This window comes from Oreochromis aureus, linkage group 6, assembly GCF_013358895.1.
Source record: "Oreochromis aureus strain Israel breed Guangdong linkage group 6, ZZ_aureus, whole genome shotgun sequence".
In the NCBI taxonomy this organism is placed as follows: Eukaryota; Metazoa; Chordata; class Actinopteri; order Cichliformes; family Cichlidae; genus Oreochromis; species Oreochromis aureus.
In genome coordinates, this window is record NC_052947.1 from 27,262,790 (window position 1) to 27,277,193 (window position 14,404).

The 14,404-nt window shown below is 41.3% G+C and overlaps 1 protein-coding gene across 1 annotated transcript in view; it reads left to right on the plus strand.

The window, feature by feature from the left end:
• The first annotated feature begins 1,771 nt into the window (after window positions 1-1,771).
• The window catches only part of pkn1a (protein kinase N1a), a 62,108-nt gene continuing 49,475 nt past the window's right edge, over window positions 1,772-14,404 (plus strand). Inside the window, exon 1 of the mRNA XM_031727852.2 lies at window positions 1,772-2,588. Coding sequence (XP_031583712.1) covers window positions 2,568-2,588 — 21 coding nt within the window. The 5' untranslated portion in view covers window positions 1,772-2,567. The remainder of the gene's footprint in view (window positions 2,589-14,404) is intronic.

Genomic DNA, 14,404 nt, shown 5'->3' on the forward strand with positions numbered 1-14,404 from the left:
TGATTATTATTGATTTTATGCCACATATTTGAATTGTATTGTTATTGTGCAACTGGGGGAAATTTTAAATCTTGCCCCTGGCAGCCATTAAAGAAAAACTAACACTGAAACTAATACAAATGAAATTGAAAATGAACAGTTTCTACAGTTGAAAACTAAACTGAAACTTTCAATGCGGCTCTGGAAAATGACTGAAACAAAACTAAACTGAAACCTAAATAATAATAATAATAATAAAAATAAATTGAAAACACAAAATTTTAATAGGTCCTCTTTAAACATTTGTTTATAGGCAGATATCAGCCAATATGACAAATACCAATATAAGACTAGTGCTTGCATTTCAAAGCTTGTGCAAATACACCTATTTGGTTTTCAGTCCCTCCTTCATACAGAGAGAGAAAAACCATCCTGCCATGCTCTGTTAGCAGATATCACTGAGATAAGAAAAGTTTTTCGTAACTTAAATAACTCCACCCCTCAGAACAACTAGACTAAAACGTGTGCGGAAATTTTAACAGTTTATTAGAGACATCTGTTTGCCTTATCATGAGTCATTGCTGCCTTTTCACTGCTCCAGTCACGCTCTTTGATGACCGTAGGTGACTCAGCTGTATTAAGTTTATCGTTGTGAGCGTACACATTTAACATATATTTAGGTTATGGTATGTGAGTCCTCTGTCCCTGCTCTTATCTTCTGCCCCCGCTGACAGATTTTCATGATGCAAATGAGATTTGCAAATGTGCATCAGTTTATCTTTGTTAAATCTAATACAGACACCCACTCACACCACCCTAACATCAACTGACCCTGTCATGAGCTTCTCTCTCCCACACACAGGGTTTGTATTACATTATTGTTAACATTTCTGTTCAATGAGATCAGTCTGAGTTTGAGTTTGAGCATATGTGGAGTATGTATATGCAAGTTTTAGCCTGGTAAACAGGTGGGCCCCCATAACTGTAAATCTTTTTTATGGCTTTTCAAATGCAGGGTTTTTCTTTATTGATGTAAACGTGAAAGTAGGATGACTAATGGTGTGTTAAAATCTGTATTATGTGTTGTTCCAATGGCAAATTACTTGTCTTCAGACACTTGAGACCTGTAGTTTCGGTCATAAAGGGCTGGAAGTGGTCAGTAGCAATACTGGAGTAGGCTGGGGTGTTTAAATGATGCTCTTTCAGTACAACGGGACCCAAAGTGTGCCAAGAAAATATCCACCACAAAATTACACCACCACTACCAGGCTGAGCTGTTGATAAGGGGCAGGATGGATCCAAGGTTTCATGTTGTTTTACACTAACCATTTGGGTGTTGGAGCAGAAAATGAGACTCGTCAGACCAGCAAATTTAATTCAAATTTCCTGGGGTGAGTCTGTGTAACTTTTAGCCTCAGTTTCCTGTCCTTAGCAAACAGGAGTGTTAGTTTCCATGTAATAGTATTTATAAAACAATATATAATAGTCAGGTACTTTCAGGCTGAAGTTGTACTGCGGTTGATATTCTTCATTTTTCGGTGACACACGCTGTTGTACATACTGATGTAGATCTATTCTGTTTATGTATATGTGTGTATTTACTGAATAGAATCACCATGAAGCAGGCAGAGGCTCAGCGTGCTTTACAAATTCAACAGTTGGTTCATTACAAGTTAACAAGCAGCGCTGCAGCATGTCACATGACCTATCCTGCGCGCCCCCGCTGCCCCGCTCCTGACCAATGAGCATCCCGGTCGATTTGGAAGGGCGTCGGGAGCGCGCGCCCGGGGTCTTGCGTACAAGTGTTGCGTACTGCCGCTTTGCCGTCAGTTAACCGCTGCCTGCATGTCTCACGGCGGCTGAGGCTGCCCATCCCGAGCGGCAAAACAAAGAAGGAGCCCTTTCGTGGCGTTTTTTGACTTGAGCCCGGAGCGGGATGTGAAACACCCAGGTTAGCTTCCCGCTGTCCCGGGTTTTCGGTTGTGTGAGCGGCTTGTGAAGGACTGACAGGCGGGTTTTTCTTCTTGTAAGGCATGTGATAAGAGAGAGGAGGCTGTGAGGCGTGTTCACGGATGTAACCGGGAGCTGGGGAGAGGGAAGACGGGGGATCTCCTCTGGTTTCATGTCTGCTGTGGATGTGACCGTTCAGCAGGGACGTGCTGCTGGATTTTTAGCTGTTGAATGGCAGATACACACAGAAGAGGAGGGCGATGAATGACTGCGGAGCTCAGTAGTTTGCAGTTATCTGAATGACTTGTGTCTCTTGTTAAAACGCGCACACACGGTGGAGCCGTTTTGATTGTTCGTGGAGTGGAGTGGGGGCTAACGCTGGTTAAACAACACAGGGTGGATCAGTTCAGGCGCGGCCACAGGCGGACCTACAATGCGGATTACCTCCTGACTGTTTGCCTTTGTGTCATTACACATTTGTATGAAGTTGAGATAAGACTCGCAGGCCTATACGAGTATCGTTTCTTATTTTATTTCCTCAAGAAAGGAGACATCGCGTTCATCCGTGGGGCGAATCCCCACATGTGCACAAGTGGTCCGTGAATCTGCACGGACTGAAGGCAGCAACAGGGACAGCCATGGCGAACGACTCCATTCAAGTAAGTTTTATCAAGTTGGATGTCCTGAAGCCTGCAAACGTGGTCTGAATAAAGCCAAAACTGGCTCACAGATACTGAGCCTTTGAAATCCAGTAATTTCTGTTGACACAAGTTGTATGAAGCAAAAATAGCTGTTTTAACTTTTAAGTTAAACAGTATTGTTTTTTATAGAAAGTTTTCACCCCACAGATGTAACGAGAATAGTGGATTTAACTGACCCATGATTTGTTAAAATTTGGCACAAATTTCCATAGGATCTTAGGGCCTAAGACGGCTTTTCCAAAGCTCAGAAACATGAGCTCATTCTGACATTAGAGTCTCCCAATCAATTGTTTGGTGAAAAATTATTAGTTGGTGATTGCTCTTGTCTTAACTGATTATTGGTGGTGGCTTGGTGCTGGATGCGGTTAGTGGCCCCTGTTTCACACTGTAAGAACCACCAACCTGTCAGTATAAGTGGAAATGGATAGTTGGCTTCTTGTTAATAATATATGATGGGTCCACTGTCGGGTCCTGTGAAGAGCTTGTGCAGAGATCTCCTGCACCTTCCTGTGTTTGTCTGTGTTTGCTGTGACCTGGTGAAGCTGGTTTGGTGTAAAGCTTTGTTGCTTTCATAGTGTCGTGTGTATAGAGGAAAGGCAGGTGCATGCAGGCACAATACTGGTGTTTGCTGTAAAACAACACTCACAATTTCCAGGTGCCTTCAGGCATCACTTGAATGTGAATGCTTTAGTAAAACAGGAAGGAGTGCTTAGTTTGCATTTACAGGGAATAGGTGTGTGCTGAGTTAAAGAGAAACATGATTTCCTGAAGTGGCGTTTAGGTAATGAGTTAATTGATCGTTGCTTTGAGTCATCTAGGCTGAAACTGAAGAAGATGAAGAGGGATGAAGGGGGAAGATAAGCTTTATGAGATTCATACACACTGGATTTGAGAAGCTGTTGACATTTAGATCTGTGTGTCAGCTGATGTACAAGCCTGGAGCTGCTTGCAGCTGAGAAATGGGTGTGCCTGTGTCGTCATGCAGATGACGTTGGTGTACAGGTTGTCTACTACCTTGAATTCCTTTTTGTAATTTAGGAACGTTAATGTCATTTAAACCAATTATTCACGGCTGAAAAATTGGCATTGGTTTACTCTGTAATTAGAAGTTTGTAACATATGCAAGTGAAAATACAGAAGATAATAGAGGTGATAGCTACAGAACAGAGTCAATAGGTTTTAAGCGGGCTACTTGCAATAACAATGAAATACGAAATTTATAACCAGTGTGCGAGTCTACGAGTTCCTGTTGCCATAAAGTGTTGACTAAACTCAAATGTTGTTTGCCCACATTCTGTCATTTCACCCATGCTGCCCGTTCCCTCCAGTACATTATAACCAAATAAGGTGTGTTGTTCATTAATAATCTGTGAACACATTCATGGCTGCAGGCACACATGAGAACTCGTGCTCTCACTGGATTTTGAGGGTTACCTGGTGACAAAGCTTGTAGTTTTCCTCCAGTAGCTCGGTTGTTGCTCATGGGACCTGTACTATGAAGCAAGTTCAAGATACCCAGGACAGCTTTTTCCCTTAACTAGCTTCACTTACACTAACATGGATCATCAGGCTAAGCAATCACACAAAGGTCGTTATCCTACCCAGGAGGAGGTAAATGGGAAATTGACTGGTTCTCCTACAACACTTTTCTGCTACAACATACCTCATACACTCATTCATACAAGCACTTTTTATATTCTTAAGTGCTTTCTGTCTAACATTCATGCTCTGATGAATAGAATAGAATAGAATAATCCTTTAATTGTCCCACAAGGGGAAATCTGGTTGTAACAGCAGCCAAAAAGACACATATACAAACAATAAGTACACAGGACACAGAACAGAAACATACACAATTTTTCTTACATATTTACATTAAGAACAATGGTTACAGAGAGTACTGTACAGTTATTAAATTAAATAAAAATAACTACAGATAAGAGGCAAACCAGGTTGTAGTGCGAATCGGTTAATTAACTTATGGCAGTTACAGCGCTGATGGAAACATCTATGATTGTTGGGAGCAGAATGGAATGAATGAATGGAAGAGGAACTTGAGCTTAGTATCTTGCCAGAGATAGAACCACCAACCATCCAATTAATAGATGCCCAGAGCCACCTCCTCACCTCCTTCCTGTGGACATACTAAGGTATTTCCAAGTGAGCTGAGAGACATACTCTCTCTATTGTGTCCTTACTGAGTCTCCCCACAGTAGGAGAGCCCTGAGACACATCATCTAAGAGACATTCATGTAGCTATTCAGATCAAATCCCCAAAGACTACTTTCCAATTCAGAAACGCCTATAAAGAGGAATAAAACAGGAGACTATGTTACTCTGCCAAGTACAGGGTTTCGGTGGTCTCATACCTCCAGGCCAGTGGAGGGGTTCACTACATGGATGTAGGGATTCGATGCTATGTGGCTTGGATAGTGGCTGGGTGCTGTAGTCCTAGAAGTCTGGTCGGGTAAAGATACCATTCAGTCAGAGCAGCTTGTGTTTGTGAGATGGGAAAATTAAAAAAGCAGCATGATAAACTGATGGAAAGTGGTATGGATACTAACTGATTTAATTAAACAGTAAGTAAAGTTGCTAAAGTGTGTAAGTTGCTACACTTATCTTTATCACAGCTCTATGGTCAAGAGATAGCGAGATTTGTCTTGTGATTACAACGTCATATCCCATTAAATAAATAAATTAATGTGTTGCTTCGGTGTTTTATTACAGCATGTAAGACTGTTTCTGCAATTTCCTTTCAAAAAGAAAAGCTAAAAAGTTTCTATAAGATCAATAAGTACATGAGATTAGCTTCTCTATATTAGGATCATGTCACTTTTAAGGCTTCTAACAATAGCACTGCTTTAAAACTACGCAAAGCCAGAAGGGAAAAAAACAAAAAACACAGAGTAAAAGTTGGTCTGAAGGATAAAGCATTTTCGGAGGAAAAAAGTGATTTGGATACAAAACATTTAGGAACTTTCAAACTTTTGCGTTGGCATATCCATTCTAATTAATCTAGAGACTAGTCTAGGAATGACTGTTAGCTACACTGACAGCTACTTTATTAGATTTCCCCCTTTAGTTTGTGTCAGGAAGCTATGAACACCAGCATGTGTCTTTAGGAAAATGAGCCCCAGTGAATGTTTAATTATGCTGCTTGACTACACCGTGTTATGTGACTGCTTTTAAAAGCTTTCTGCCTCTTTAACCAATTCTAGCCTCATTGTCCTTGACGTTAAAGTGCCATTACACGCACTCTGTGTCGGACGTCCTCACCGGGTAAACAACTATCTGCCCTGTCTGTTTGGCATAGTACAGAAAAAATCTATGCCAAACAGATGGGTCTAATTTTGGTTCCCCTGCTCCGCTGACCAATGTGCGAGATGTCCCATTGATTGGAATTTGTAAATTTGAATCAACCACCTAATGAGAGTGCCTACAACTTAAAGCCAGATGTTTCTTCTGCCTCCCACAAAAGTTGTGGTTATGTTTTTCTTTCTAAGAATATCGCAAGACTCCAATAATCAGGAGGCAAACAGCAGCACTAAGAGCAGTTTGATATTTCTCTGGTCTGATGTTTCTTTTTTATCATGGTCTCAGGAGATTTGGAGAAGGATGGTCAGTAAAAGAAGGAAAACAGAAGGAGATCTAGACATGGACTTGGGTCTTTTCCAGTAAAGTTGAAAAGGGAGAGGCTACTTTAAGTGGCAGCTGCTTCAGCAGAATTGGAAACCCCCTTTTGTCCACAGGACCTGATGGTGATGTACGGGTGGAACTTCCTCATGTTTTCATGGAGCGCGTGCATCAGCTGGAAGCGGTCTGAGGGGCATTCGTCTCTAAAATTACCTTATATGTGCTGATGCAGGGTTTCAGCACTTGTCCAACTTCTTCAGCTCTAATTGTATGACACAAAGAAATACTTCAGTTTTTTTCCTGCTTCCAGTGTATTAAGGGAAGCTGTTCATATGATTAAATCTATGTAGTAGTCAGTAGACATAAGAACTGTATCAAGTCACAGCAAAGGACTTATTTTCTTCTTTTGATTTCATTGATGTTTATTTTTGCCCTTAACTCCTGTTATTTTTTAACTTCTTCACTTGTTTTTTCAAACTGACACATTTAACATTCAAGCCTTATTTCTAGTGGCTACTGAGGTACATTACCTTAAAGTTTGTAGCTTTTGTCCTAGTTAGTAAAACACTTTTGTGTAGTCAGGACATCGCAGGTCTCCAGGCTTCCTAGTTGATGCATAAAGCAGTCTGTTTCTTTTTTTTTCATGGGGTGTTTTTTGTTACTAAAGATGTCATGATGCAAGTTTTCATCTACCACATAATCAAACAGGTTTATCAAGTTTGCTATAACTTTAATAAGTGGCTTAGTAAAGTTAGCTGTTTGTAAAGTTAGCTGTACTACCTTTAGTAAGTTAGAATCCACCTAATTTTTTTTTTCCAGTCTGTGTTATCGCAGCATCAGTCTTGGCACCTAGTTGTCTCCTGTCAGTTTTAAGAAATACATTAACAAAGCAAACTGTTAGTAAAGCTGGTTTATTTTAAAATCCTGACCACATCAGGATCGTTGGAAATCTCCACACTCTCTACTGTGATACCCTTTTCTAGTTGAATTAGAAATAATAGGAATGTTATGGTTTCGACTGTGATAGGCAGTCTTCCCAAATGAATGAATTTGTTCAAATATGCAAAAGTCCTCCACAAGTCCTGTAAACGCATCTTGATGTGTAAAGTTCCTGGAGTTCCCCTCTAAGTTCCCATTTTTGTAGAGACGGGCAGTGAAGCTTCCCCTGGTGTGCCGCTTGTTTGCCCCCACAGGAAAACCATATGAAACAGCCCCAATAGAAGCTTGCATCCAACTGCGTCACACTGCCCTGTGAAGGTTAGAAGGCGGACAATAGCGGAGTCGATGGGAGATGTGTCACGTCTTGTATGTGGACGGATCTGTTGCGTGGGACAATTTTGAAAATCCTGCATTTGTTCACTAATGACAAACTTTTTTTTCTTTGTAACACAGTTTACATGAGCACACATTCAGGTCCAATATTAAAAGAGACACACAGAGTCAGACACTCCAGGGAATGCATAGGAGTGCTTTCCATAAGCCTCACAATGACGTAAGGAGACAGTTATGCACACAAAATAGACTTTTCTCAGCACAGCCCCGTGGCCATGTAGGCAGACAGAATCCACAGCAACGCATCAAGGAACTGTTGAGAAACCGGAGACTCTGAGAGAAAGCTAATATCCACATTCATTTTCATAGCAGGCCTCTCAGTTTAATAAAACAATGTGGTCTAATGGGGTCATGTACTCCCTATCATGTGATGTATTCATTCGCATGAATGTTTCTGTTTTTAGGCTTGTAACACATGATCAGAACCTCCTACCAGCTCTACTGCATGTGTGCCTAACCTCATCTGACCCTCATGGAATTTTATAGCATCTATAAAACCATTAACACTGTCTAGTCGTTTTTACTGAGAAGTCAAAGGTCAAATGAGTGTCGTCAGAGGCGTTAGCAATTCAAACCAGTTTGACGATGATTAAAATTAGGTTTTAAAAGCCCACCAATGCTTTTCCTCTACCACACATAATCCATGTTTCAATCATAGGCAGTATAAAAGATGGATGTTGCCACTATGGTGCGAGACATTGATTTTGGAGAGCCAGACTAATAAAAAATGTCATCAGAACTGAGGCACTGACTTCTTAGTGTCATGTAGCTTGCCATAATATTTCTCAAACAAATCCATTAAAACGCTCTAGAAGGCTGTGACTTTATTTAATGGAGCGGAGGTCTAACAGAAATGGATTGGCTCCAGCTGTGTGTGTTGGAACATCTGTCAAAAATGTGGTGACGCCCCTAACTCCAGTATCCAGGTGGATAATTTCAGTAACTGTGTAGAAGCTGCACATAGAGTTAAAAAAACAGCTGTTTTGTACCAGGTTCTAAACCTGCTTTTTAATCCTGTAGAGTTGGGTGTTTTAACATTACAGTTCATACCTGACAATGCAGCATAACTAAGGGAGGATTTAGGATCACCTGATTCAGCCCTAACCATGTGCTTGATCAGAAAGGAAAGTTTTATGGTTAATCTGAAAAGTCTGTCTCCAATTCTACTTTTAGATATTCTAGGAACCACAAGTAAGCTCACAATGTCACAGCAATAGAGAGTACAATGCTCTATTGGTGTGGCATTGTGTTATCGTGTCTCTAAGATAAGATGGGGTGTGATTGTTGTCATTTATGTTGTTCATATTACAGTTGCTCTGTTACTGCTCTCCCTATTATAGCAGCCTGCCAAGGATCTTCTCAGTTTTTGTCATGTATTAAATAATTTTGTCTCTCTCACTTCTCAAATCTGTTGATCTGTTGACATGAGTGTAAAGGAACCACATAAGAGACAAACATCTCATCAGCAGGCAAATCAGTCTTTTAACAGCGTCTAAAAATGGGTCGTTTTCTTACAGTAAATTACATGTTTGGTACTGATGGGAAAACAAAATAAGAGCTTTAATAGCCCTGGCTCATTGCTTGGATCATTGGTGCCCTGATAGGAGCATTTCAGATGGGGGCAAAGTTTTGCAAGGGCACAACAGTGGAGGGGCCACGGGGCGATGTGCTGATGATGAGGCTCTACGGCCGCAGCGGTACAATAGGTTGTATTGTCTGACAGTAGCAGCCCGGATCACATTCAGTTCACTATGAGTTCATTTTCCTCATCCTTGTCGGAGGGTGTTAGTGACCACACCCTCACTAACCAACCAGCCCAGCTGCTCACCCTCAGGCAAGGTATTAAAGTCCGGTACATATGAAGTGTGGTTAATAGTTTTTTGGGTGGAGGGGTGAAGGTGTTTGTTTTTCTTGAACTGAGAGCCTGCCTATGTGCTTGGTAGATGTGATGATCCAGAGCAGCTGTTGTAAACTGGCGTTCCTGTCCGTGGATTTTTTTTTTCCTCCCTGTTTCTTTATCTTCGTTTCACATCTTGCCTTCCTTCTGTGCAAACATCCCATAATTCCCATGACCTCACAGCGATGTACCCCTGCATTCCAGCTTCGCATGGACCCCTCCTTCTCCCCAGACGCTCGCACACAGGCCAGCGAGGCTGAGCTCACACACTGTTGTGACATCACCTATCACCCCTGGCCAGTGAACCTCCGCCAGCTTTCTGGGTGAGAACTGGGAGGGCCGGAGTGATCAGGAGTGAGTGGCTCAGGGCGGGTCACTCAGTTAAAACATAAATGAAACAGACATTTCACTGCCTGTGGCTGTTTTTCATCGCATGAGACCAGGCCACAGATGCCGAAGTTCTGCCCTCACATCTGCATCCGTTAAAGTTGGATACCACCTCTTTTTTTTTTTTTTTATGTCGAGTCTTTGAAGTTTCATTATACGATGGCAGTAGTTCCTCACTTTCGTGCTCATTTGGGTCCCAGCCTGGCTTGTCAACACCAGCAACCTTGCACTCGACATACCTCGACCCCTGACCCCTTCCTCATTATGGCAGTGCCCAGGGCCCCCCGGGACACATACATCGATCCCAGCCTCATCGGTCAGTGCTGCCGTGCAGTTTAAACAGCCACTCAGTTACGTTAACTGTCTCTGAACCTACCAGAGGACACTTTATATATTTAGAACAAACTCAGTCTTTGCTGAAACAATCAGGGAATTGGGATGGACAACTGAAGGCATGGCTGCTGTGATGTTAACTTAAGGATTTGTGCTTTAAAGTGTAGGTTGCAATCCTTCTGAAAGAACTCAAATAGAAAATAAACAAAATAATTTAGTCTGCCCTAAACTGTGATGCATTTAAAACCCAAAGCTGAGCTTGCATCTAAAGGTCAGAGACTTTTATTTTGAGTAAAAATAAGTCAACAGAGAGCATTATGCTGTAATCTCTGGTGTTGCTGGAGGGAGAGTGTTTCAGGGAAATGTGCTCTTCCCCTAATAGTACAAGATATTTGGGGATTTAAGCTGATGCAGTTTTAAAGTTTGGATTGGTTCTGAGGAGAAATAATCAGGAAATGGAGTGTTTTATGTGTTATATTGTAAGCATTAGGCACGAATCTTGATGAACAAAGTGCAGGACTGCACAAACCCTGATTGTGTCACACGCTGCCATCCTTAAGCGAGCGATGCTCTTATCCTCCTGTACACAATATGAAATTTAATCCTGGTGATTTCCCTCACAGCGGGGGGGCAGCTGGTAAACAGTCCATGAACAAAGCAATACACCATCAGTTAATGGAATAAGCCGGGCATGCTTCACTGTGTGCTGTAGGAGTGAGCCTCATGGGGCAGCCGGGGGATTTGCTTCCTATTAAACTAAAAGATGGCTTGTTGAATTATTATTTTATCTGACCTTTGTAAACAGAGTTTCTGGCACAAATGTGGGTTTATTGAGCAAGTAGTCACAAAATTGCTGTTATATCCTGATCAGTTTTTCTTGTTTAAGCCAGCCTTACTGCCAAGTTGAAATCTGGTCAACTGGGCACATTTGTAAAGTGGTGCAGTGAGCTCAGTACACCGCGGGTCAAGAAAATACTAGAAAATGGACAAAAAAGCAAGCAAAGTAAGAAAATACTGTCACAGATTTTGCATAGAAGGATGTACAGCTTTTAGAAAGGTTGCCAAAAAGAGAAGAAAACACCACCAAATACAGAAATGCTGTAAGGAACTAAAGTGGAAATACTGTTACCAGAAACAATTTTGTATTGTCTGTTTGTTCTTGATTGCTTTGTGTCCTCCAACACTGCACATCTGCCGTGATTTGACATAAAAGTGTGGTTTAGGACAAAAGAAAGGGTGTGGGGGGGATGTGGTGACGCTGTAGAAATAGATGACAGGCTGATGCTGGAGTTTCCAGAAGTCAGACTGTGGGTTCAAAGAATTTTCTTTTAATTTTGTGAATGTTATGGTCTCTACTTTTTTTGTGTGTGTGAGTGTGTAATGATTGGTCATTAAAATGACAAAACGTGACAGCAAGATGGTGAATGTGTTGTGAGGAAATGGTGGAAATGAGCAGCAGAAATGTCACACTGTGTGACTGATGGTGGCAGATTGCTGTGTCATCTATTGTGCCTGCAGGAGAGCCTGAAACCTTCATATGGCAGATAAGAAGATTTACTTGTGTCTAGGGCTGGGCTATATCATACCGTTCACGGTAATACCGGTGTAATTTTGGGCAACAATAGGAAAATGAAATATCGCGATAGAATATGGGTAAAACGCGCATGCGCAGTGCCTATGTTTACATACGCACATGGCGGCGACGCAGAATGAGAAGAGCGAAAGTGGATCGTTAAATGAAACGGATGAACCAGAATTGGTTTGTAAAAATGCTGTAACTTCAGTGGTGTGGAACTGGTTTAGCTTTCGTCCGTCAGATACACAACAAAGCACTATTTTTGGTAGCGCATGCTAGCGGGCCGTCGTTATTGTGATTTTTGGAAAATACGGCACACTTAAAATCAATCCTTTGATTTTTCTGAAAATCGACAGTGTCCCTTATAATCCCGTGTGCCTTATGTATGAATTCTGGTTGTGTTTAGTGACCTCGAAACGATTTTATGTGGAACACGGCGCTTGAAAATCTGTCAAATATTTTAGTACGACTTTGCTAAGCTACGAAGCCGCACCGCTTGATAGATTGTCGGAGCCTTACGGCTATCGTAGGCAGGCGCCTCGCGGAGTGATACATACTGTGCTTCAACATAATATTACCGTATTGTGTGTGTGTATAACCTCTTTTTAAGTTTTGTGGATATTATACATGGTTATGCTGAGGATATGTCGGCCAATTTCCACTGGAAATGCCTTTTGGCTAAACTGTCAGCAAGGAATTTGCACTGTTACATTTTTATATAACTTTAATGCACATAAAAAACAGCTGCTTGTTAAGTGAAAATACATTGATGGGGTTTTTTGCACTAATAAAGTTGTGGAGTTGTAAAGTATTTTGTCTAGTGTCAATTATATCGTCAGTTATATCGTTATCGCAAATTTTCAAATGTATATCGTGATAAATATTTTTGGTCATATCGCCCTGCTCTACTTCTGTCAGCATAATGCACCGTATGATCAGTGTCGCAATCTGTAGCACACTTAAGTGAGGCGTCTTCGGACTGAATTGACAACCAGACATCTAATTTAGCGCCAGCATTGGCAGAATGATGGCGTTTTTTCCCCCCTTACTGTACAGTGCTAATGATCATGATGGAATTACAGTATGTAAGGCAAAAAAAAAACTGAGTTTGTTTGTATTTGGTGTGACCACCTTTATTCTTAAGCACAGCCTGAACTCTCTTGGGCAAGCTTCCTTGTAATTTCTCTAAGTAGTCTTTAGGAATAGTTCTCCAGGTTTCTTGAAGGACATCCAAAGCTCTTCTTTGGATGTCAGCTGCCTTTTATTCTGTTATCTGTCAAGATGACCCCACATTGCTTCAATAATATTGAAGTCCGGGCTCTGGGGAGGCCAATCCATGACTGATAGTATTTATTGCATTGGTGGTGTGTTTGGGATCATTGTCATGATGAAAAAATTAAGCTGTTACCAATCTGATGCTTTACAGATGGTATTGCAAAATTTGATGTTAGGTTTCTGTGTTCATAATTCCATCAACTTTGATAAGATCTCCAGCACCACTGGCTGAAATGCAATCTTAAACCATGACAGAGCCTCCACTGAGTTCTACAGATGGTTTTCATTAAGACCTAAGTTCTTGTGTAATTTGGCATCCTTCAGTTTTCTTTCTCTCTTCCTTAAGAAAGGCGTTTTGACTGCCACCCTTTCACTAATGAGGTTGAAGGATGGTCAACTGAAGGATCAGATCCATATCTCAAGTCCTGTGTCAGGTCGTTGCTGTTTTTTGTTTGTTTGTTTGTTTGTTTGTTTGTTTGTTTTTCCCCCCATTTCTCAAGGACATGACTTTCAGACACTGTTCATCTGTAAATATTTATTTGGACCTAGTTTAGTTTTTTGTGCTTCTGTGGTTTGAGTTAACAGCGCTCTGGAAATCACCTTGTTGATACAAAAATACTGTTTTATGCCTGTGATTTTTATTAATTTTGGGGAACTATGTGTTTTTATGACTGGATGCTAGTAAGTGCTTAAAGATTCTGCTTAAACATGTGTTTTTGCAAAGCTGTCTGTTATGTGTACACATAACACTGGTTAATCCCTTGAATTGGGTGCCTTTTTATGCATTAGGTGGAATAAGAAACCAAAACACATTCCTCTGAGGAATACAAGGACTGGACTGGACATCTGTGAAAAAGCAGCTGATGTCCAAAGAAGAAGAAGATTTTCAGAAAATCTGGAGAATTGTTGCTCAAGACCAGTTTAAAAAAACCAAGAATGTCTGGCTCCTTGGAAGCAAAATACAAAGAAATAAAGGGTGACTCAAGATTTTTGCACAATACTGTGTAATCAGCTCTACATTAATTTTAGAAACATAACTAAACCCATTTGGGGGCCGGTGTAAATCCAGTATTCACTCTTTTAGCTCTGCCTTTCTTCTCTGACTCCTGAGGAATACAGTATCTGTCTGTATGTGTTCACCAGCCAGTGGTTAACTGATAGGTAATCTTTGAGGCTAAGAAGCTGGTGTACAGAGAGCTTTTGGAGTGTTCTCACTGAAAAGCCCCCTTAGGCCGTGAAAGCGAACAAAGATAGTAAACTTGTGGGCCAGTCAGCTGAACAGTGAGCTTAAACTCCCATCTGTAAGCACAGTGAAGCACGCTCATCGCTACAATGGACTCG